Genomic DNA, 26361 nt, shown 5'->3' on the forward strand with positions numbered 1-26361 from the left:
TCAATATCTTTATTAATACTTTGATATTTGATTCAAGATGTCATATGCAAATCTAAAATATCCAAAATGCTACCTATAATTTATTTCTAAGATGTTTCTAAGAATATTGATAGATGTATTCTTATAGTACAGTACAGCAACTTACAAGGTTTGCAATGGGATGAACTTAAAACTGAAAACAGGTATATCTGAGTCGGGATATGACTAAGATTCGAATTAGATCTCTACATGATGGTGATCAAGTGTAGGTACCTAGGTAACTGTCTTTGGTACTTTATTAGGTATCTAGTGCCTACCCTACATTTGATGGATCATCAAGTATAAGTAGGCTTCTACACTTGGTGGAAGTCTAACCAGGATCCAGGGCAAATGATGTCCTATTAGCATGCTCTAGTAGGTACCTATACTTAGCAAGTTCGCTGTCCTCTAACGCCCACGTGCCACGTGTCAACGCACGTGGTAGGTAATCAGACAAGTCAAAAGTCAGATATCACTATTTTTAGTCAGTCAGACCCTGACAAGGCCACTGTGTTCTAAGAGAACAGAGAATCAGAAATAAAAAAGTTGGATTTTGCGAAAGTCTTGTAACATCATTGGATACGGAAACAGAGGGCCGGTCATTGTCGCCGTGCTTGGCATGAGTCCAAATGTGAGATCATTATGGGACGGATGCGATGATAAATGTAGGTACGAACTTCTTACATTAGTTCAAACGTGGGAACTTAGTACGTAGTTTGTACTCGGCAAACGAAAGTCAGATGGTCTGAAAAGTCTAAAGTTCGTTGGCTTGCTAAAATAGTCGTTTCATCATCAATTTCTAAATTTAAAATGAATATCTATAAAGAGAGATTAGTATCCAACTACCTACGTAGGTATACATATACAATATCTATATCCATTCTATTTTGAATCTAAATAATTAAACAATTACAGGAACAACTTAGGTTTCTAGCGGAAACTAATGTTTACTTAGAATTTTCATCAGTTTCGGCAAATCGGCACGAATCGTTTTCGACAGCTCCGTAACATGTCATTAGTCTTTCAGTTAAAGCTTTAGGTACTCTGAAAAACAAGTAGGTTATAACAGGTACCTGATTTATTATAATTTTCCTGTAGGTAACCTGGCAAAGCCTTAAGAATTTCAAAGCAATGCATTGTGGATGATCAGTTACAAACTTTGGTACCTATTAATACTTTGAAGTTTAACCTAATTTTACCTACATAAAGTTACCTGTAAGTAGGTAAGTGATGTAAAGTAAACAGGAAATAGAACCAAGTAGGTTAGTCTTCGGAAAAATTAAAATTTTATGACATTCAACGCGATCCCGTAAAACAGTTACGGTATATTGGCATAGTTCCCAATTTATAGGAAGGTTTGTAATTAATAACAGCCTACATGACGGCGCATGAAACTTTTATTTGTGGTGATTAGCTGTTGCCCCAGCGACCGCCCAAAGCGAAGGCTGTATTTTGACCAGAGTTCAGTCCACGTGAGGTGACGCGGGCGGAGAACGTTTGACTTCGCCGTCTCCATTCGACACCCTGACATTACTCAAAAATAAAAAGAACCCGTAGTATTTGTAGAAGATATTTTTATCCGCATGTGTCCTTAATAATAAATTTATTGGTTCGTGTGGATAATAGTGTGCACTGTTTACTTTACGATTAACTTTTTCAAGTGTAGGGAATATTTGAGGTAGACAGTCAAGCACAGCAGAGCTGGGTCGTCAGTGTGCTTGGATGCGTGTGAGTAAAAGAAGTGATGCCATGACTCAGAGCACCGTGGCTGCCTCAGAGAGATCACATGGCAGCATCCGCACTGTCTCCGAAGAGAAACTTATGGTAAATACAATATTCTATCTATAGTTGGATTTTTTGTAGCCTTTCAACTGTAAAATTATACCTATCCATTCCTAATATTTGAAATGTCTGAGATACCTACTAAAAATTAGGGATAGTTCTACAATTTTTAAAATTTTCGATTACCTAGTTTTACCTAGTATGTATATACTAGTAGTTATAGATATTTCTAAATAGACCTAAGTCTGAGTCCCTAAGGATTTAAATCCTCAAGGATTCTAGATATACCTATACCTAAATACCTTAGTGCCGTTTAATTCAACAAATGTTTATTATAATCATATCGTTAGGAAAGGCACGTAGGTACTTATTTATAAATGAGTACCTACTTCATTAACGTTGCATGTTAACGTAATCAAGCTGTTTAAGTGCATTTTACCATTTCGTACCCTGAGTAGATATTTATGTATTTTTTAAAGGTATTCAAGCCTCGGCTCATGCAAGACTTTTAACCTAGCCTTAGATACTCGTAACTATCTTTGATTGAATTGAATTAAATCTACCCGTACCTAAAGTGCATAAATATTGCATAATTGCACATTTAAGACATTAAAAACATGTGGAGTTTTATGCAATTTTTATTAGGCAGACAATCGCATTCCATTAATTATCTAGAATCTAGATTGTAGGTGTGTGTACTAAGTTTACACCTACCTACTGTAAAAAATATCTACCTATCTACTGATAAAACAGGGAAAATCGTGTGGCAAGTCTACTGCTTATTTTAGGCCATAGCTCCGTACATGACTCTACATTGCGTTAGACTTAACACAATGGCATGGGAAATACCTCTTACTTACATTTTAGATATTTAGGTACCTATTGTTCAGAATCTGCATAGATAAGTATCCATCCAACTTAGTAGGTAAACCCAACCATATCAGAATTAATTAAATTTGTTCTAGGTAAGTGAGCAATTATCATTAAGTATTTATATCATAAAATGAGACACGACAGTCACTAATCAGTGCTGATCATGACCTCTGTTTTGACATTGGATAGCCTACTTGCATGGCATTATAAGATCACATGGGTATCAGCGATTGGCACGCCATCTAAATCATACTACCTATTACCTACGTCTGTTATAATCATCGAATTCTGCATAGCATTTACCTACCAGAAATTTTAATGGTGGGCAATAATGGGAGTGGCCATTAATATTGGGAGTGTATATTTAATTTAAACTATTAATTATCGTCTAATCCCAGCTTTATTTTATGTGCTGTTTTATGCGGATATTTGTAGTTAACACAACATTGAAATATGTAGATATATTTTTCCAGACACAGAGTAGGTTTGTACCTACTGTGTGGTAAGCTAAATACCCAATTAGGTATTTAATTTATGTTCAGTCATGTTACAGTGTAACAAATACCAACGTTTTGTTTCGATTGCGAATCTATTTTGCAATTGCAAGGCGCCAAGGCCACTTTGAGAGGGGAATGGATGTACCGCAATTTTAAGAGGATGATCCCAATCAAATCTCTGTAACAGAGGGCTAGAGTGTATTCTAACTGACAATGAATACAATCAATCATCTTGGAATAGGTACCTACATTACGAAATGAACCTAAAATTTGTCTAAAATTTTAAATGAAAAGCGTATCAACTAAACGTTTGATTTTTCGTCTTTTTGAAATTGAATCTACGATGCACTACGATTATGTAGAGGTACTTATTTGGCGAAAAATCTCTGCAGGTATATTTAAATTCAGTCATAAGGTGTTTAAATATGGGTAGATACGAGAAAAAACAAAAATTTAAAGAGGATGTAGAATGCAATAAACTTTATTAGTTTACCATGCTTGTATGTTATCTGCCTTAGCAATAGGAGATAAGTATTAAAGAGATAGTACTTAACTTAGTAGATAGCAACATAGATCTTTATGAGCTTTTGCGACTTCGTTCGCGTGGAATAGTGACTTCCGGCAAATTTTTGGTTTTAACCACATAGTTCCCGATCTCGCGGGATCTCTTCAAAAATGAGATGTGGAAGATATTCCAGGGAACTCTTCAAAAATCAACATAATGAGCTCTGCGTTTGAATTTAATAGATGTATACTCACTTAGGGCATTGAAAAAATAGTTTAAAAACGGACTTAAACTAACTTAAAACTAAAGAAAGCTACGAATTACGAATTTATAACAATTAAAAAAGAAACTATATTACAACCTATCCTCTATGCTATAATAACCAAGCTTAAACTAAATAATTTAAAAGAAACGACTTAAATCTAATCTAATTAATTTATAAATTAGACTTACAATTTTATTAAAAAAACTAACTACAGTAACTACTAATAATCGATATCAAACTAAACCTACGTTAAATAGTTTAACCAAAAAACCAGGAAAACCCAACAAATAAACTTATTAATTGACAAATACAACGAAACCAATTTAGAATATACGAAACAGCAGGACCACTACAGACAAATAATCATACGACTGATTAGTACCGAAGCGCTCGGCCGATACCCAACCAAATGAATGTAACGAAACCATAGCGCGATCTATTTCGATCCCAACGCCATCTATCGAGGATAAAGACAACTTGGATTATTTATTTATACTCCGTTCGGGCATTTTCTTTGTACTAAAAGTTTAATTATATTGATATTATTTTTTTCATACCTTTTTACTATTTATTTACTTTTTTTCGATGAATTAAAACAATAACATGAACCGAAGTCGTGTAACGATCGACATAGAATTATCTATACTCCGTTAGAGCATTTTCTTTGTACTAAATGTTTTATTATATTGATATTATTTTTTTCATACCTTTTTACTATTTATTTACTTTTTTTCGATGAATTAAAACAATAACATGAACCGAAGTCGTGTAATGATCGACATAGAATTATTTATAAATAATTTATTTCTTATTTTTATTTTTTGATTTTTGAAATAAAAATATATCTATGTCCTTTCTAAGGTTCTAAACTATATCTGTACCAAATTTCAACCAAATCCGTCAAATAGTTGCGGAGATTAATGGTATAAGCATAGAATGTTCGACGTGATTCTTTAATTTGACATAACTTTTTTATTTATGAACCGATTGACATGAAACAAACACTAAATGTAAATTTAAGCATCCCACAATATATTCGTGAAAACCGCATCCAACTCGGATCAGCCGTTTCTGAGATTAGCGCGCACAGACGAACAGACAAACAGACAAACAGACAAACAGACAAACAGACAAACAGACAAACAGACAAACAGACAAAAAAAAAGTTAATTACATTTTTGGGTTCGACATCGACATAACAATAACCCCTGCTATTTTTTTTATTTTTATTTTCAATGTACAGACAGCACTTTTCTACGATTTTATTATATGTATAGATTTGCAACAGGTGGCGGTGCGCGTGCGCCCGCAGCGAGCTGATGAAGGTCCCCGGATCGTGCACGTGGTCAGCGATAAGGTTACCCACTTGCATTACCTAATACACCCATACGTCTATCATACTAGTTGCTAGTTGTACAGGTTTTATCACTCCTTGTAGGGTATTGGTTAATTATGTAATGTTATCAATGTATTGCACATTGCACTAGATAGGTTTGGTGTCAAAGTCAAAGTCATATGTATTCCTATTGGATTAGATTAACAATGGCACTTTTGAAAGTCAAGGCACCGTGAGATAAGATTGTCCATTGTCAATTCACTAGTCCATATTTACTAGTCCATATTACTAGTCCATTTTACCTCTTGAGTAAAGTATAATGGTAACTAAATGCTCACTCTGAAGTATATGAAGTTATGTAATGATCGACAAACTCCTTCAGTTTCTCCTCCAGTCTTTTCCAACCTGTTTTACCATAAAGCAGGTGCTGGCTTTAAGAAATTTTCTGTTAAAAAGAAAAAATACCCCGTAAAAAAGCTTAACTGAAAAATTGTAAAAATTTAAAAAAACTTTAAGTAGTTACTATTCGAGTAGGTTAATGAACTACAAGAACTTTGATACAATTTTGATGATTTAGGGCTGATTAAATAAACAAGCACCCAACTGCTTACCTACCTTGAAGTGCTTAAAAGAATTAGGTATAGGTGCTTATTACCTACTCCCTCCAAGGTGTTTCTATAATGTCTACTTAAGCTAGTCATTTATAATACTGATGAAATGGAGTTTACTGGAAATATCTGAACTAAACTTTTTTTTTATAAAGGCATAAAAGCTACCTGTCTTGCTTTCTAGTCCTTAACTAGAAAATTACAAGAAAATTATGAAAAATAACGTTTGAAAACCGTAAAATATGCTCACATAAATTCAGGTAGAACATAATTTAAATATTCCATTATAGATTTAATAGTTCAGCACTATGCATATACAAGTAACGATCCATAAATATGGCGAACAAAACATTTCCGCTCTATAGAACAAAAAAAAAAAAAAATTCATGTGGAAGAATTGTTTCAGAACTATTTTATCTTTCTTTATATTTCCATGAAAAAACATTTTACGCCGTGAACACTTATAAAAGTTTCACGTTCTTACTAATATCGATCGATGTCAAAACGGAACACTTCCCGCTCGCTTATCAGCCAAATTGATCTATCCATCATTCGTTTCTCATAATCGTGGAGTTTATCATGTTGCTAAAGACGGACGATGAGGTAACGTGGGGTGTGTCTGTCATTAGATGCTGGTTTTGGAGGAGGAGGCGGACAGTCGCCGAGATGTGCTACGTCAGCGGCGGCTTAACGACAAACATTACGTGTATGACCGAGTATTTGGCGAAGGCAGCACACAAGTACGTATTGAATTACAGATGTATTGACGTCACACTAAGATGACGGTGATCAGTATTTCTTTAACTTCTCCTCGACGTACAAATACTTATAAGAATTACTTGAAAGCCATCTTCATTGTTTTGAAGAATATTTACGCAGAAAGAAGATTAAGTAGTTTAGATAGTGATTAGTGTCTGTATCTACCTCTCTAGCTACAATTTCAAAGTCCAAATCCACGTAGACGGATGAGTAATGGCAATTTAGGTTATTGCTATAATAACACCTATGTAGAGACAACTGCTAAAAATTATGCCAAATACTTCACATAATATCACGACCACGTGCTTGGCGTAGGGAATAAGCAGCAGACTAGAACGTGATATACAATATACAGTACCTACCTACCTAACGATATCTGTTGATACGTAACAACGATCATTTACCCGATATCAGTAATTGCTGTTGTTGGATTCTCATAATTGCTGTTTCGGTCATGATAAAAGTTATATGAACCTCTTACATAATTGATGGAATTATGGAGGCCTTCCGTCTACTAAGAAAGCAGCAGCTACTAAAATAAATAAATACTTAATACTCATTTGGAAGATACGGTTTTAATTCAACAATCTTTCAACCTCAATTTGCTTGCCATTGATAAGAATGTTACATAACAAGTATTTGTCTGTGTAGAGTGTCATTAATTGTGTGCCTCTATGTAGATAGTTAAAATCACAAGAATATAATGTTTCACTGATTAGAGATGAGAGAGATTTTTGGTACCAATTGCAAAGCCTTAAAAATAGGTACTTTTAACAACAAGCAAGTCGTTGTTTTTCAACCAAATGCAATTTAATTAAAGTGTGGTTATATTCAATACTATATTTAGGTACACATAGAACTATTCTTTTAGTTAGCTTCCATCGTATAATTATACTTAATTATAATCGTATTTTATCTTACGTTAACAGAGAAATCCTTGTTCTGAGTTAGTTGCCAAGTTTGCTCGTTTCATGTATATCTACGTAAATTGAAATTGTATATGAATGATCGACATAAATCATTATTTTTAGTTAAAGTACCTACGTAAGTCAAAACATAGACTCACGTTTGCTAATTTGGAGTAAACCCAAAAACTATTCTTAACCCAATAGAGAATCTGGAATTACCAATACTTTTGTTTAACGTCTGTTTACTAACAAATCGTGTCTGGATACGTATATATAAATAAAATTAAACATTACAAATAAGCGGCCTGTCTCTGCTTAGGATGACGCCCGTTCTACGTATTTCCCAGTGATAATTATATTTTTCATTCATAAATAATCTTTTGGATACCAAATGATACAAAGAGCATAATTAAAAGAAAGAATGATCTTGTTGAGCCATTCTTGAGTTTTGTGCTTAGAAGCACATTCAATGTTATTTTTTATCTTTCCTAATGAATCCTATTTTGCGTCTAGGAAGATGTGTACGAGGCTGTATGTGCACCCCTAGTGGGTGATACGTTAAAAGGATTTGCTGGGGCCGTCTTCGCATACGGAGCAACTGGTGCTGGCAAAACATATACCATGACTGGCCTGATGTCCCGAGCTCTTAGTCATCTCTTCGCCAGCATCGCCGAGAGCGAACAGCCGGATTCTTATGAGGTAAGTGAGAAATAAGAAAACATCACATATATATCCGGGAATGTCCGAAGGACTAAGGTCCACTTACATATTATGGCAAAAAGGAAGAGACCATTGTTCAGAAGTTTATGTTTTTCGGTTGATATTATATCTGTTTATTTAGAAACGGTCGTGCTCCTGTTCCGGAGCAGGTCTATTAAGAGGACTCGTGCGCCTACAGATGTTGAGGGTGGCCACGGTGTTTAGTGAGGTAAAAATCCCACACTCCCTAGTCTTTTATCCCCAAACAGCTAGGCGCCTTTTGAAGGGTTCCCCACGTCATCAAAAAATAAGGTCGTGCTTCTGTGGTATCGTTCGGCAATCACATTGTATCAAGTTGTCGATTTAACCGACCAACTCAAGGACGGGAAAATTTCGTTATCAGTCATACCTAAATAACTAATATCTAAATTAGAAAATTACTTATCAGGTAGTTCGTTGACTGTATCGTTTATTGCTCAGCATGACGTTGGTTAGGTAGTACCTACGTTATCAACAAGATTCGTATCGAGTGGCTCGTATAGTACAGATTACGTACATTTCTTTTGCACACCTAACTGAAAGACTCGCCCGTTTGTGTAGAAATTGCCCTAAAAGGGGCTGAATAGACGATTCATTAGTCCCCCTTTACTTTCAGACGCCTTGGAGGTCGAATCGCACCATCATTGTGGGTTTTAGTAGTGAAATAGCAGCGTCGTCGCCAGGGTCGTCATGCGAATCTCTATTAGCGATTCTTTTGTTAATTTCGTATGCATCAACCTTTGTTATGTTATAGGTATTCAACAGTCACTCCTCTTTCAATTGTTACGTTGAACAATTAAGTACCAAGGGACTCAGGAACTTTTATGATATTAGATTAATAAAAATATAGAGGACCAATGTCCTAAAACGAATACCAGCCACCATCCGGTTCAAAGTGAACAATGGAGTGAATATAAAATCCCCTTATTTATTTAAAAATATGTTTATAGTTACTGATTTACGTGAAAACTCACGACTCCGCCAGTGCAAATACTGAAACAGCGTCACTGATGTTATTGAAACTCTATAGTAATGAAGTACACCAACAAAACGTCTTGTACAGTCGTTTGTCATCCTTTATTTATGTTAATTCCTTGGCAACACATACTCTCTGCGATCTTTGTTACATAAGTGACGAGGGAAACGACTGTCTCACTTTTTTATCGCAAAATAAATAATATTTAAATGTCTAAATGTTTGTGTAAATATAACAGAAGACACACCTTCTTTGATAACAAATGTTATTAAGAAAACATGATTTATATATTAAATTCAAATTGTGACTTTACGCTTATTATATCGCGAAAGCTAAACACCATTATAAAAATTACGAACCGGCAAGCATATTGTTAAACAATGCGATATTTTATTTAACTCCCGATTTCTAAGGTTTCGAAAATTAATAAAAATCTTAAAAATAATTTTCCTGGAAAACCCGAAACCGTTTCTAGTTTTGTTAGTCGCACTTGTTGTCAAAACCAGCGATAGACGTCAATCTGAATACGTATAAGTTTCTCGATTAGTTTTTCCAACTGTTTGAATGAAACCAGTTGAATATAGTAGCTTGATTAATATCGGGAAAATTCCAACATGGGTAGGTATTCGGTGACATGCTAAAGGTACCGTACCTAACTAGTTAGTCGGATTAAAATACAAAACAAATATAATTAAATGGCGTGACGTTTTAGACCTTGTGTTACTTTGTTCAGTCGCATCAAACGCTGCATGTATTGTGGTATTAAAGTGTCAACTTTTGTTGCACGTTTGGTGTAGATACCTATTAGTATAAGCGCTGGCAACGTTTTTGAGAGAGCATTTCAAGAAGGCCAGTTTTTAGATATATTATGTCTCTCAGTCTCCCAGACATCATACGGGCTATCTGGCACCTGGTAGTCGTTGCGTTCATCAGTGCGCATCGCATTTGTACCGGTAAAATTTCAATTTTTCAAACCATTTTAAGAAGTTATTTTTTATTATTATTATTTTTATTGAACTTATAGTAACATGAATCTCTTATTGCCAGGCATTTTTCATGTTGTTTAAGGTCTGCCAGGCGCCAATTTTGAATTAAAAAAAAATTTTTTTTCAAATCATTTTAGTATGGCTGAAATTTTAGTATGATGTTATTTAAGTAAGAAAAGACCCAAAATTAATTTGCCAAGCAGTTATTCGGTTGTTCTTTCTTCCTTCAGCCAGACCGATCTAAAACTGAAAAATGATGTAGTATCATTTCGCTTGGTCTAGAAATATTTGTCGAACGAATTACAGAGAAAGGGATTAAACAACCGGCCAAGTGCGAGTCGGACTCGCCCATGAAGGGTTCCGTAGCAGCAAGTAGACGACTAAATAAAAAAGTTATAAAATAACTTGGTTTTACATAGTGTTTTTATGAACGACAAAGTTATATTTGTGGTTTTGGAAAATGTTTTATTTCTTAAAAACTAATAATGGTATCTCGTTCAAACCAATTTTAGTTGAAACATTTTATTGAAATGTATAGCATATATTTTTTTTAATTTCCTCACTCTCTTATTTTAAAAGTTAGAGGGGGGTACACTCATTTTTCCACTTTGGAAGCGTCTAACTTTCAAACGATTGATTTTGACGAAAAATGGCTTTAGGAACCTTAATGTCTTTTTTAAAGACCTATCCATAGACACCCATCACGGATATGTTAGCTGAAAAAATTTTTTTTTAAATCAGTTCCATGTATGGAGTGGCCCCCTTAAAATTTTAAATTTATTAATTTTTATTCAAAATTCGAATAGCTTTCAACTTTGTAGGCCCAACAGTTTGGGAAATAAATGTGACATACGGACGGACGGACAGACAGACGGACAGACAGACAGACAGACAGACAGACAGACATGACGAATCTATAAGGGTTCCGTTTTTTGCCATTTGGCTACGGAACCTTAAAAAACTATCAAATTAATTCGTAAATTAATACGGTATCAAAATACTAATTTATTTTTGTACAAAATTAAGATATCTCAAGTATAAAAATAAACATAAAATTAAATGGTTACATGAAAATTAAAGTTAATTATTATTTTATCGGCTTACCACGTAACTGTTTGACGAGGAAACTAAAGTTGAAGATGAGCTTCTAGCATGGCTAGAAACTAGTCAAAACGGAACCCTTATAGATTCGTCATGTCTGTCTGTCTGTCCGTCCGTCCGTCCGTATGTCACAGCCATTTATTTCCCAAACTGTTGGGCCTACAAAGTTGAAACTTTGTAGGTTGATGTGTTTCGGTAACCGCTATTCGAATTTTGAATAAAAATTAATAAATTTAAAAATTTAAGGGGGCCACTCCATACATGGAACTGATTAAAAAAAAAATCAGCTAACATATCCGTGATGGGTGTCTATGGATAGGTCTTTAAAAAAGACATTAAGGTTCCTAAAGCCATTTTTCGTCAAAATCAATCGTTTGAAAGTTAGACGCTTCCAAAGTGGAAAAATGAGTGTACCCCCCTCTAACTTTTAAAATAAGAGAGTGAGGAAATTAAAAAAAATATATGCTATACATTTCAATAAAATGTTTCAACTAAAATTGGTTTGAACGAGATACCATTATTAGTTTTTAAGAAATAAAACATTTTCCAAAACCACAAATATAACTTTGTCGTTCATAAAAACACTATGTAAAACCAAGTTATTTTATAACTTTTTTATTTAGTCGTCTACTTGCTGCTACGGAACCCTTCATGGGCGAGTCCGACTCGCACTTGGCCGGTTGTTTAATCCCTTTCTCTGTAATTCGTTCGACAAATATTTCTAGACCAAGCGAAATGATACTACATCATTTTTCAGTTTTAGATCGGTCTGGCTGAAGGTTAACAACCGAATAACTGCTTGGCAAATTAATTTTGGGTCTTTTCTTACTTAAATAACATCATACTAAAATTTCAGCCATACTAAAATGATTTGAAAAAAATTTTTTTATAATTCAAAATTGGCGCCTGGCAGGCCTTAAACAACATGAAAAATGCCTGGCAATAAGAGATTCATGTTACTATAAGTTCAATAAAAATAATAATAATAAAAAATAACTTCTTAAAATGGTTTGAAAAATTGAAATTTTACCGGTACAAATGCGATGCGCACTGATGAACGCAACGACTACCAGGTGCCAGATAGCCCGTATGATGTCTGGGAGACTGAGAGACATAATATATCTAAAAACTGGCCTTCTTGAAATGCTTGTTTTTTCGACGTTGCTAGCTCTCGTACCATATCACGTAGGTTGGGGTACACACGGAGTTTCCATTTATGTCCAATTTTACAAACAAATGTGTAAATAATAAAATGGGACCCAAAAATATTCGCCAGATAGCGTTAGCGGAAAAGCGAATGTTTCTATTGCCATACGAAACTACGAAAGGCATAGTTTCAGATTCCATGCTATTTTGTAATAACTTAAAATATCATAGAAGAGTTCCGTGTACCCAACCCATTTATTTTACTTTGCTGCTATCGGGTTTTTGGAGAGAAGGGCGCCCCAAGAATTGTAGCGTAATTCAACATTTTCCTACATGTGATACTTTCGGTCACCGAAGGTACCTAGACCTCGGACATCGCTCACCAACTGATAATTAGAACTATATCCGATCTGGAAATGTACTTCTTTCTTTACAATATTAGCCATCCATAACTGCAGTAAACCAGTTGTATTGCACATTGTTGTATGCACAAGTTGGCAAATGAACTGCATGGATACAACGAGTGCCAAATCTCAACGATGATTGGCATGTTGTTAATTTATCGTTATGGGTATTGTGTTGCCTGTTATTAATTAAATACGTTTTCCTCGGGGCACTAGATTGTCAATGAAGTATATAAGTAATAATTAAGCGACTTAATTGACAATCAATTAATAACTGTTGAACGCGACCATAAAAATTGTAAGGAATTAAAATATATTAGGGCTCCGATTTGAAGAGTCCGAATTTTTTATTACGTTAGCACTTTAGCACTAAGTACTTGGTTTTACGAGTAATACAACAATGTCGAAAATATATTAAAACACGTTATTGATACGGATAGTTACCTATTAATAAACGATCTTATTTATCTGGTGGCTATCAGTTAAATGTATCGGATGCGACCTATCACTTTGATATCGGTTATCATTTATTTCTTGTAGAGGTCGTGTGTAGAACTCTAGACTCTGCAAACCTTTTAAATAATAGTTGGTCAAAGGATATGTTAAACTTCTTTGACACAGGCATTGCGCCCTGTGTGCAATGCCAGATTGTACCCTGTGTATGGCACAAAGTAATATGTATAGGGAGGTATGATAATAGGCTCTCTGCCTATTTACAAAGGACTTGATAGCTTTATTGATGAAGAGTTTTTTGATATTCTGCTTCTGTAGCTATAAAGGATTCGACGAGTCCATCTTATTAATTATATTGGACGATTACAAGAATAATTATAATGGAAGTCCACCATACTTGTTCGTACATACAGCTAGAATATTCAAATATTTCAAATTATCTACTTATAGAATATTCATACATGTATATTCTAATGCAGGTATGTACGGTTAGTCAATCAGTGGGGTGGGTGAGTGGGTGGGTAGTATGTAAATGTAGCGAGCTGACCGCAAGCCGGCGCCTGACCTTGACCAAACGGAAGTTCTTTACTGTTTTTCATGCATATTTACGAAGCACGTTGAAATCGCACGAGTCATGAAAACCACGCTTGGATTTAGTTTTATTAATCCCTTAGCAAGGTTTGGTTTGGTCATTTTATATGGCATAGTGAGACTTGGTTTCTTTTTATATTGTCTTTTTGTACCTTGTATCCTAATTGGCAGAGTTTAATTATCTCTGTTCCTTTTGGTTATTATTTTACAACCAGTTTATAAGTAGCGCAATCTGAACTAGATTTGACTTTCAATATTTTCATTGAAACACTTGTATAACACCTAGTCGATTCATGCATAGGTACGCAAATTTTCCTTGACATAATAAATACCTTTCAAAAGGCAAAACCACATGAATAAATGTTTCTTCAAATGTCTTTTTTCCCTGATGAAGTAATAAAATGGTAACAATTCAAGAATATTTTCCTTTTAATGTTTACTTGTTTATGCCTGAATCACCACTATATCTACAGTTGGTTGAGGTAAAGAGGAAATCAACATACAAACTGTAATTCTTTAGCTACATACTTAGAAATAGAAGGAATATCATCCCTGTGTTAATACTTCAACATGATATAGGTACTATACTTTCTCGTTAAGACTTGAAACTTGGAATTTTCCAACGAAGCCCCGACCGTTCTTCGATTGACCTCGGAGTCAAGATCCAAGTCACAGATATTGCTATCCATTAGATTGATGAGATTGTTTAATAAATACACGAAGTAGGTACTTACCTACTAATCTTTATTAGTACTTCTAAATAATTCCCGTACTAGTTGTAAAATAATGGTTGTACCTATTTACTAGTAATGTAGACATTACCTTCAGTTGGTCTTGAAATTATTTCAGTTCTAATTCTGTGTAGTTAGCTAGTTACAGATCTGTAATATTGTAATAGTTCCAGACTAGTGCGTCACTACGTTATGCAACTCTAGAACTGAAATAACTTGTCGCCTCTTGGGACAAACATGGTACAGGCATATCTTATCGATACATCTAGATAACGAGATAGTGAGGGGAGTTTAAATGACAATAACTATCAAATATACGTTAGCGGTGTGGTGTGGCCCTGCAGGCCGCTACAGCAAGGTCACTGTCGGTGGAGCGTGGCGCCTCGACTCGCGTGATTGACACCGAGGCAACCATTAACCTATGAAGGTGCTTTCTTCAATAGCCACACTTATGTTAGCTACCTACTTGTACACATGCTAACTCATGTACTTCTGTACCTACATCATTAAGTTCTATTTAATATAATTTTACACGTTTCACAGTAATTAGTTTTTACTGTTAGTGCCTATATGTATAAAATTCAAGGAGAATTTTGTATGGTATGTTTAAGGTGCACTGTTGAAACGTACCGTTGAATGGCAATGGTAAACGAAATTGAATTTCGCAAATAGCACTTTATAGTTAATACAATATCTATCGCGCTCCCTTATGAATGTTGCCGGTTTATTTATGGCTGCACTCTATATACAGATGGCAAAGATGTCGTACAAAGTCAAGTTCACTGGCGCGCCCGTGAATAAACCTACATATATATAATACTCGTCTGTCGATAGAAGAAAACAATATTCAATAGTCAGGGTTAACGTGAGACGAGGTATTCTATTAGCCCAAGCATGGTAGCGTGACCAATGGGCAGTGATAATAACCATAGGTAACGAGTTACAAACAGCCATATTTATCAATATTACCGGCGAGTCGCGAATGACTGCTGCCCGACCGAACGTAACTCATTCAATATTACCTAATAAATTCTAGTGTTTAGATTAAAAGGGTCGCCTCTATTAACACACTTTTTAATAACGTTTGCTATTTCTAGAGCGACATTCTAGTTCAAATCAGACTCCACGTGGCCTTTACCTAGTTTGGCGGGTCGGTTGGCGGAAATACCAATTGTTTCATAATTTACTTATTATTCTTTGGCTAAACAATAATCACGACGTAATACGGTTTAATTAGTTTTTCAGTTTACCTTCTCAAGTAACGGCAATTATTATTTATTTATCAGTTATGTATAGAAAAAGTTTATCTTACTAATATTATAAATGCGAAAGTTTGTGAGTCTATGTGTTTATGAATATGTTTGTTACTCAATCACGTTAAAACGGCTGAAGGAATAAGGATGAAATTTGAAACAGGGGTAGACTATGGTCTGGAATAACACATAGGATAATTTTTATCCCACGGGAACGCGGGCAAAGCCGCTGGCAGAAGCTAGTATTCAAATATTATTGGTCTGGTACTCGTAGAGTTAATTTGTTCCTTTTTCATTGGTATTAATAAGTTATATTCGTCACTTACTTAATTAATTCATAAAACTATTTTACTAATACAAGCAAAGTGCATTTTCGTGTGACGGCGACCAAATATTAAAGGTCTTAACGCGACATTACGTTTTTTGTACGAGTACTGTAATTAAGTACTTTATTGCGTTAAAAAGTTAGCCACACTCAAGGCACTTTGAATAATATAAATTACATAGAATTACATTAGTACTAATCGCTATTGCAGTAATGAAATTGTGAAATAATTAAGTACTTTTAAGCTTCAAAAGATTGCCTGAAAACCCATTTCCAAAGACCTTTTTCTTTGATGGAGTGTGTAGATAAATGGTGATCGTACGATAGCTGAACGTTTGCTAAGGTTCAAAACGAAGTGTCGGGGCAGTATTGCGCTTTGTAATAGCTATATTTTAGCGCTTTGTGTGTTCTATCTGATAACACTACGCTGCATTAATGTTTATTTCTTACCGCATAGTTTAATAAACGGTGAAATCCATTTATAACACAAGTGTATGTATTTCTGGAACGGTAATTCCCAAACACAAAACTATTTTTTAACGACTGCAATGAGTTTTTGCAGATTTATTTTCACTATGCATTGTTTATTCTTTCTTCCTATTTTTATAGAGTTTGATATCTGATATTGTAAAATCAATATTTTAATATTTTTATCGGTTATGTTATGACTATTTTGCGACTTAGAATCTACTCATAAAACCTGCGTCTAGTGCCGTAGGCGTTAACATTTTGTAGGCAATACACCGCAATGACTAAACCGATTGTTCTGAACTTTGTTTTGTTAGAACCTTTCTATGACTATGAAAACTGTGATTCATGGTGTTTAAACTGAATAATTACACGACATTCTAGTATCCAGTTCAGTCATGGTGATATGACAATTGACATACTCAGTAATACAATAGTCCGTTAGTCAAGTGTAAGCTGTGATTAAACCCTCGTTATAAAGGACATCCAGGGTTACAGGTTGTAATCTGTTATCGATTCAACTTGAACTGTAATAATCGGACACGAAGCCATGATCCTATTTAGAGTTCAAATACCGGCGTGTCATTATTATTGAGGAAGTGAACTGATTTAATAGTACAGAGTACTCCTGTACTGTGGTTGGCTTAAGTAACATGACATTCTGTGTTTAGAATTTAATATGACTTAAGCTATACGATATACAATGTGATAGGGTTCGGACTTCTAACCCGTTAAGGTTGAGTACTAAATCTAATTTTATGAACAAAAGTCGGGGGTCGAAGGGATCGAATCCCCTCCCCCTAAAAATTATGGCTATTTTAATATTTTTCTTACTTTTTGTGATATCAAAGGCTGTATGCGTCGTAGAAACAAAAAAAAAACGACAAACGGTAGCTAATAACCTTGGCTAACTAATTCATTACTTTTTTCATATGTTTGATAATGTTTTGGTGAGAAAAAAATATTTCTGAATAATCTTTGCCGAAAAAATCACTATTTTTCAATATTTTCAATTGGGTTTTCAAACCCCCATATTACTTTTTTGTCGATAAAATTAGATGTAGTACTCAGCCTTAACGGGTTAGAAGTCCCACACCTATCACATTGTATAAGACATATGTATTCAATTACTTGCAGAACCTTCTATTTTAAATGTAAAATTATAACTTTTCACATAAATCTTTAGAATATTTTTTTTTACTTACCTCATGTATAATGTTCTGCTTGCGATATTATTGTAGGAGGCCCTACGTGGTGCGACAAGTTTACAGACTAACTAGAACGCTGTTTATGCGGACTGTTAATTGTAATTATGATACTGCAAGTGCGTATGCAAACATTATTCTTGTGCTCATTTTCCATGTCATTAGTATTAATCCCGTCGTAGTACCCATGTAGTGACGCAACACACATCGTCATTATGAATTCTGGTGCAATACTGCAACATTATCTTTTTGATCGAATTCAAAACGGGTTCTGTGAATTTTCGTAGCAGGATTTTGTAGCCCACGTAGCCCACTCGTAGCAGGACTACAAATTTTCGTAGCCGATCTACTACGCGAGAGAAAATAGTTATAAGAAAGCAATTAGGATTATAGGATGCTGAGTAAGATTTTTGCACTATTCTTACTAATATACATACTTATAAACGCAAAAGATTGTGAGCTTGTCCAAATGTAAATGTATGGGAGTTACTTTTGAACGTAAAAATTACTGAGTGGATCCGACCAAAAGACATTAATTATATTCTGGAATAACGCATATGCATAAAGCAGATCAAATAATGAGTCAAAATGTAAGAAAAAATATAACAGACAGAACTTTCTAATTTTTGTAGCAGGTTTTCGTAGCACTCGTAACCGACACGTAGCAGGACTACACATTTTCGTAGCCGATTTGCTACGCGAGGGAAAGCAATCTAGAATTTTGGTACGGTTTAGTAGAAATTCGTACCTATTAGTGGATTTTTTTTTAAATTAACTATTGGATAAGCGAAGAATCAACGGTTAAAATAAATATACCAAAAATTATGTGTATTTCGTAGCTACTTGTCGTAGAATCGTAGCTCCAATTCCTAGTATTCCAAATTAATATATTTGGAGTGGGTTTGGGCTACACGTGGAAATTATATTTTACTTTGTGATTCCGTACCTAATAGGATTCATTATATATAGCTTTATTCTCAGAATTGGGAATTAATATAAAGTAATTAGTTTCTATACTTTTCTTACTATGTTGTATTTGTAGTTTACAAAACAAAGTTTAGCTACAGGTATGTATTTATAGGCTATTGTTTTCATTTTACTCTCTGATGAGTACACAGACGACTACATAAGAGATATTGAGTTTATTCACTTTTATGTGACATTTGAATACCAACCATAGCCATAAATAGTACTTATTTTAATTGTTCTCTCATTTTTTGTAGTTTTTATTTGCAGGTCCACTGTTATTTTGTATTGATAGTAAATATGCCAAGCAATTTAAATTGTTATAGCTTCATCTATTTCTTAACCTTTAAGTAGACAAAAATAACTCGTTTTCATATGTATGTTCCAATACAATACAAATGAACTAAAATTCATCAATATGGATGAATGTCGTTTAAAGGTTTAGGCGTGAAAATGTAATAGTGAAACAAACAAATTGAATTTCTTATTTTTGACACTGAATATTAGTCAGGATTGAGATAATCGTTTAGTTGTGACATTGAAAAGGATATTTAACTTGCGACCTTTACTGAAGGCAGTTTACTGCGCAAATACAAACGAACAATTTTCATTTAGAAATTATCCTTTTCATGTACTTGTGTTTGATCAATTTCCATCGATATTATCGATGATGATAGGAAATGTTGTTTGCTAGGAATGTGTATATTTCATAGATATTCGATATTCATAAAGACGAAAATTGATGTTTGCTGTACATTGGAGCATGGAATCAATATGGGTGGGTGGCATAAGTACACCGCCCCATACACTAACGATCCCTTAATGGCCATCGGTGTTTGACATACGCGAGAAACAAACAGTTCAGGCCATGGGACATTACTGTTTCAATGAAAGAAATATTAGACACGAATGACATTCGGTCAACAGCACAATTTTAGAGTTTAATGTAATTGCAGGTCGTTATGTTTCATAGCATTTGTTCTATTTGAATGTTTCGTAATATTAACAAATAGTCGTATGTAGCATTTGATTGATGTATGTATAATATGCAGCATACATACATTAAAGATCTGGATAATTTTTGTGATGTTCTATTTGAATATTTCGTAATATTAACAAATAGTCGTATGTAGCATTTGATTGATAAAGATCTGGATAATTTTTGTGATGTAGGTATAGAAATTTTCCTTTTTCTTTCCAAAAATTAGTAACAAATTAAATGGCGTACCTAAAGCAATGAAAAATAATTATTATTTTGTACACTAATGACTAACCTGTTCAGTACGGTCGATGTATGTGTGTTTATCAATTTACCGGTTATTTTGATGTCGCGAGTAATTGCCGTGATGGCTTTCAATTAACAGCTATAGCCCGAATGATTACCGCCACTTTATAAGCGCTTAGCAACACAATCTAGTGGATATAAAAACGAAATTATATTGTGTTTTTTGTAAACATTGTAATTAGTTGTATCATTATTATATTGAGTATCTAATTATATAGTAACAAAAGCAATTGGTCTATTATTTAGGTAATATATTATTGGAAACAGCTTTACATATCAGTAAAGATCTAATCAAACAACAAACAACATAAGATAAATTGTGATGGGACATTATCACTATTGTTTTGTTTCTAAGAATAGATGGACAGATTATTTTGCATAGGAACGATGAATAATATTTTGCAGTAACATAATAACGTACTCACGAATGACAGAATGTATCTAATCTTAACACTTTAAACGCCACGGGATTGACCAGTGACCGAAGTTAGCGGAGGATTTGCCTTCAACAGTTTTCTATTGGCAGTCAAAGACTTAATATTTATTTGAAACTAGCTACTTCCGCGCGGTTTCACCCGCTCTGCTTGTCTCCTATTGGTCACAGCGTGATGTTTTATAGCCTATAGCCTTCCTCGATAAATGCACTACCCAACACAAAAATAATTATTCAAATCGGACCAGTAGTTCCGGAGATTAGCGCGTTCAAACAAACAAACAAACAAACAAACAAACAAACTCTTCAGCTTTATAATATTAGTATAGATAGTATAGATAACATTGTACTTACTATATTTTCACATTTCTCAGGTGAAAATGTCATACATTGAGATTTACAATGAGATCATACGGGACCTGTTGAATCCGAGTGCTGGGCCCCTGGAGCTGCGAGATGAGGGTGGTAGCGGGGCCCCTGTGGTCGCTGGCTTGAGTGAGCTGAAGGCGAACAGCGCTGCTCACGTCGCAGAGCTGCTTGCAAGGGGGGACCGATCTCGGACTGCAGAGCCTACGCATGCAAACCAACATTCTTCCAGGGGACATGCCCTTCTCAGGTAAATATAGACCAGATTGAATGGGTTCGAATCTTTAGAGACTTGAGCAAATTTAAATTTATGAGATTTGAATTTGAGCAAATACGAGCAGATGTTCGTTGCTTAATTGCAAGGTAAAGGAACTAAAATTTAACATTTTGGTAAATGTAGGTTAAGATAGATTCATTCAGGGAATAAAAAACTGATTTTCTGACAGGGAATAAAAAATATGATATTGTATACCATAATTTTCGTAATGCAAAATTATTATATGTTACAGTGTAACAGTCAGCCAACAAGTAGAGAAGGGAACCCAACGTGGTCGTCTTTTCCTCATTGACTTGGCGGGATCGGAGCGTGCAGGTTTACGTGCAAGGCGGCTAGAGGGCGCGCACATCAATCGGTCGCTTTTAGCTCTAGGGAACTGCATCATGGCTCTTTCGGGTGGTGCAAGGTACTGTGCTATTACAGATCTATAATTAATTAATTAAATAATTCTTATTTTTACTGCCCTTAGTTCGAACTCGAATGTTATCTTACACTTTCAACCTTCTTGTTGAGACTCTCATACGAGTAGTTTGCAAAGCGCCTTCAACATTTCTGATTGCATTAAGTAGTGCTACAATATAGGAATTATAATATTCCTGTAGGTTGAATACATTGCATTTTAGTCAAAATTAAAATGTGTAGGTATGTTTCATATTTTTTAAATCATCAGACAATTTGTTTGAATTTTTGTAGACAGTACTTATATATCAGCGCAAAAGTAAAAGCTAAATAATATTGCCGCGAGTAAGATTCCAAATTGAACAAGCAATATGAGACTTTGCTGTTACAAAAATGTCAGGAGCCTACATTACTTTAACACATACTTATTCTGGTGAAGCAAATGCTAATTATCATACAATTTATTTATGATGCAGGTATGTGAACTACCGCGACTCGAAGTTGACACGTCTTCTCCGTGAGGTGCTGGGAGGGCGCTGCCGTACCGCCATGGTGGCGCACGTGGCGCCCGGCGCAGCGCATCGCGACACCACGCGGTCTACTCTACACTATGCACAGAAGGCATCTTCTATCACCAATAAGGTATTGTGATAAAGGACTAGCTAGTGGAATTGTGTGAACATCCCACGATGTAGACCATACCTTACCGTGGAGGCTAGGCTGAGGTGCAGAACATTAAATACATAATATACAAGTATTGCAACGCCTGCAAATATAGACCTTATTTTACTATAAGTCCCTTTGCTCAGAGGCTATTTTATTAGCATAGGTACACCAGACACTAGGACAATACTAGACTTTGTGACTGAGATTTTTAAAACAAAAACATTTGAGAATCGAATGCGAAACACTTTCTTTGGAAGCCGGTTTAGGCACTAAACAACCATTGCATTTTGTCAAAATAATCTATTCCGTCGATCTCAAAACGATTTTACTTTTACCACGTAATCGTATAACATGATTTCAGGTGGAACGTGAATTGGTGGAGACGCCGATGCCTCTGTCGCAGTACCGGACGGTCATCAACGAGCTGCGCGAGGAAATCGCTCGACTGAAACTTAAGATGAAGGACGATAGAACAATGTTCGTTTTTTGCTCATTCATTGCTGTAACGTGTTTAATCTGTAAAGATCATCTCCGAACTGTCTAGTATCTTGCTAAAACCATTATACGCTTGGAATTTTTCGCTTTTTTGCAAGGCACATCTATATCCAATGCTTTTAGTTGTACTTTCCTCTTCCTTTTCTTGTTTCTATCTATTTGTGTTAGATAATCAATGTTATTTTCCATTCTAAAGTAAACCGGGATTCGCAAGAGTCCAAGAAGAGGAGATTAGCAAGGAAGACGCAGCAGAAAACGCAGCCCATTTAAAATCTTTACGAGAAGCCATTGTATCCACATTCAAACAACAAATGCGTTTACGAAGAAGGTTGATGGAGTTAGACAGTCACTTACTAGGGTTAGCGTTAGATGCGGAGAGGCAACACGCTGCCATCTCGCATTGGGAGGCCAGGTTCAATCGCCTCTACAAACCGATCAACATGCCTGGCTCCAGATTAAGCACCCAACAAAGTTACAGGTATTGTGGAATGTGGATTTTACTTTTTGAAAGTAGTCTGAGCAATCTTTGTTAGAAACATAACTTAGCATAGTATTAAACCCATTATTTTAGTTGGAAATAGAGAATCGCAATAGCAAGCTGTGCACATTCACTCTTTGCTCGGTATTTTATTACATTAAAAATGTCCTAAAGCTCAAAAACTTCCCTAAAATTTATTAGTGCTTTGTACTTTTTTTTTTTGAGGGTGGAAAATCGTCCAATGACTTCTCCCGCCTTGGGTGAGGCGGGAAGGAGTGTCAGACTCTTACTGACTAAAAACCACCCCGTTCCTTCTCCTGCTTTGAGCCGGAGCCCCGGTAACCTTTTACGTTGTTGCTTTGTACTTGGGTTCAATATTCGGATCGCAACATTTCGACCCTTGGAAGTTCTTGACGATCACTTTATAAATGAGACAGTCGAAAGTAATTCATTTCATTTTATAAGGCTTAAGACTAAGATCAAAAGTATACCTACGGATGTCTAGGGGCGGCACTGGGTTATCATCGAGCAGTAGTGAGCGAGCTGAAGCTGAGGTGGCAGTGGAACAGGCGTGGGCTGAACTAGCTGCTGTCGAGAGGGAACAGGAGTCAGCTCGAACTGAGAGGGAACGCGTTGAAAGACAACTAGAACAGGTCCGCCTGAGAGGAGCGCAGTTGGAACAGGTAATATATAGTTAATCATACAGTAGGCAGTATATATGGTACAGCTACCTAGGTTCGCCCACCCACTCTTCGCCAGTTATGTCAAGAGTCACTGTATCGAAAGACGTGGGTGTGTAATATCGAACTATTACTGATCTCGATACTCGAAATCTCAGTCGGTTACGACCCACTCCTGAATAAACTCGGGACCAGTAACGGCAGTCATGCTTCAGAATCGACAATCACCGACATAAATACTCAACAAGTTTTTAGTTGGCATTGAAATACATGCTTTAATTACAGGAATTGCCCGCTACAATAAGCAGTGGACCAGAACGAGAAGTGTTAGCCTTAGTATGTCGTGTGCACGAATTGGAAGCCGACAAGTTAGCCCTGCAAGGAGAACGAGCTGCAAGAGCTCATGAGTTGCGGAGACGGGACCTGGCACTTCAGCGGCGAGACGCACAAAGGAGATTATCTGATGAGATAATTACAAGACAGCGGCGTGCACTGCAAGGTATGGTTTTAACTTTACAACTTTCACGTTAGTTAGACTTAGTGAAAATCAAAATATGATCGTGACATTATATCATATGGCAGAAGTGCATATTATGAAGCCCAATTTTAGCTACTTGTGTTAATGCTATGATTTTATAAGTACCATTGTACCATGTAGTAAGACAACAGTGTGTGCGACTACTGCTTCAATTAGAATCGAGCATTTAACTTATTATATTTTAAATATTATTGCTCCTTTCCAGATGTAGGCGTCGGTGTGCCGCCTGAGTTGGCCCAGCTGTATGAGTTATATCAGCAAGAGATACACGCTTCCACTTACACGGAGAGCAATGACATCTTCACTCCTCCTTACCGTCTGCCACCTATATCAACCAGGTACGGAATGACATGCATTTTTATATTATTTACATGTATTTGAAGATTTCATTAATACCCTTGGTGGCAAATAAGTTTGAACTATGGAATATGGAAACCATTACCGTAGTATTTTTACGAAAAAATTTATTCGATGTCCAGTATGTCTGAGCTGACGTGGTCGGAGAGTTCGAGTGGATCGGGCCGAGGGTCGAGCTCAGGTTCTGGCGGTACACTGATGTACGACTATCGTCTGCCACGCCTCGCACCCACACCGAGGCCTCGAACAAGATATAGGTATTTGTCCTGATAAATATCATAAAATTTAGTAAGACATACCTACTGATCAGGTGATTGAGTATCACCGATCAATTTGACTGCTTCATTAGTCATAGTCGCAACCAGGACTATTGATCACGGACTCTCGAGTCTTATTCTCGAATCTAGCAATGTATTTTCTGTTATTCGAGTTTCTCATATCATAGTTTTGTTTCACCATAGTTTCCCACAGGCGAAAGGTCCCATAAGGCTCATAACATTACGTATTATTTTCTACTTCTAGTCAAGCCAGTGCATCAGCTTTGAAGCGCTACGCGAGTGACGAGAGCCTGGTGACAGCAGCACATCGTGGAGACGACGAGCCAGCACCCTGACTTCCTCTTCAGCTTAATCTGGTCTAGTTTCGTGTGATCTATAGTGATCTTTCGCCAGAAATTCTTGGCACTGTTTTAAGGGCATTTTTCTGAAGCCAAAGTTGACTACTTGAGCTTGAATGACGTTAACAAGAAGTGTATTTAAATGTATTTCATTGTTAGGGCCTGTGTAGATGAGGATATACTGAGGATAAAAATAATTTAGGATTGCCTAAAAAAAATTACCGAGAACTTTACTGAATTGCATCAAGAGGGTGTTCTGGGTCTTCTTTGAGAGTTATTCAGTTATTACGAGTATGTATTATGTACAAAGTTTATAAAACATCTATATATTTCAAAAGTACCCAATGGAAAGTCCTAGTCACAGGCCTATAGAATCCTTTTCGTTTGTTTGGTTCATTGATACTTGATTTTGGCTTTACATGATGCCATTTAAGGTTGTAGACATTTGATGTGAACGGTCTAACACGTGGTAACTGGTAACTACACAAGTTGATGTTGCGTTTAGATCACATTAGTGGTGTTGTGGATTTATCGTGGTCGGTTTGATCAGTTCGAGCTTGTTTTCCGAGTAAGATATTGTGAGTTTGTTTTCTAAAGTATCCAATAAATATAGCTATTTGTTTGGTACCTAATTATTTTTTCATCGTATTAAGTACCTACATAAGACCAACGAAAAAAAGTATTTGTCCACTGCAAAATAAAGATGACAGAGATGTTGTTAATTTATAACAAAAACGTACAATTTATACGTTTCATAAAAGAAACAAATAAAACAATAGGTAAGTATCACAAACTAGTAAACAAGGCAACCAGTGCAATGATACCTATAGGTACTGCCAGTTATTGCCTAATTGGTGTTTTTATATTATGAAAGTAA

The 26361-nt window shown here is 35.6% G+C and overlaps 1 protein-coding gene across 3 annotated transcripts; it reads left to right on the forward strand.

Moving 5' to 3' along the window:
* Nucleotides 1-30: 30 nt before the first annotated feature.
* LOC118264601 (kinesin-like protein KIF19) lies at nucleotides 31-26111 on the forward strand. 3 transcript variants are annotated; one of them, XM_035577160.2, is made up of 14 exons: nucleotides 31-1842; nucleotides 5229-5297; nucleotides 6514-6624; nucleotides 8065-8250; nucleotides 20987-21228; nucleotides 21488-21661; nucleotides 22131-22296; nucleotides 22682-22797; nucleotides 23012-23293; nucleotides 23799-23976; nucleotides 24259-24472; nucleotides 24717-24849; nucleotides 24991-25125; nucleotides 25391-26111. In XM_035577160.2, exons 1-14 carry the CDS (start codon nucleotides 1741-1743, stop codon nucleotides 25479-25481), a joined length of 2199 nt encoding a protein of 732 aa, XP_035433053.1. In that variant the 5' UTR covers nucleotides 31-1740; the 3' UTR covers nucleotides 25482-26111. The 3 variants fall into 3 exon arrangements, with proteins under 3 accessions (XP_035433053.1, XP_035433054.1, XP_050561076.1); XM_035577161.2 differs by having other exon boundaries at nucleotides 23826-23976; XM_050705119.1 differs by lacking the exon at nucleotides 24991-25125.
* The last annotated feature ends 250 nt before the right edge of the window (nucleotides 26112-26361 follow it).

Source organism: Spodoptera frugiperda, chromosome 26 (genome assembly GCF_023101765.2).
Source record: "Spodoptera frugiperda isolate SF20-4 chromosome 26, AGI-APGP_CSIRO_Sfru_2.0, whole genome shotgun sequence".
Lineage (NCBI taxonomy): Eukaryota > Metazoa > Arthropoda > Insecta > Lepidoptera > Noctuidae > Spodoptera > Spodoptera frugiperda.

Coding starts and splice junctions, on each gene's coding strand:
- LOC118264601 (XM_035577160.2), top strand. CDS start 1,741: ATGCGTGTGAGTAAAAGAAGTGATGCCATGACTCAGAGCACCGTGGCT. Junction 6,625..8,064: donor TTGGCGAAGGCAGCACACAA/GTACGTATTGAA, acceptor TTTTGCGTCTAG/GAAGATGTGTACGAGGCTGT. Junction 8,251..20,986: donor AACAGCCGGATTCTTATGAG/GTAAGTGAGAAA, acceptor CACATTTCTCAG/GTGAAAATGTCATACATTGA.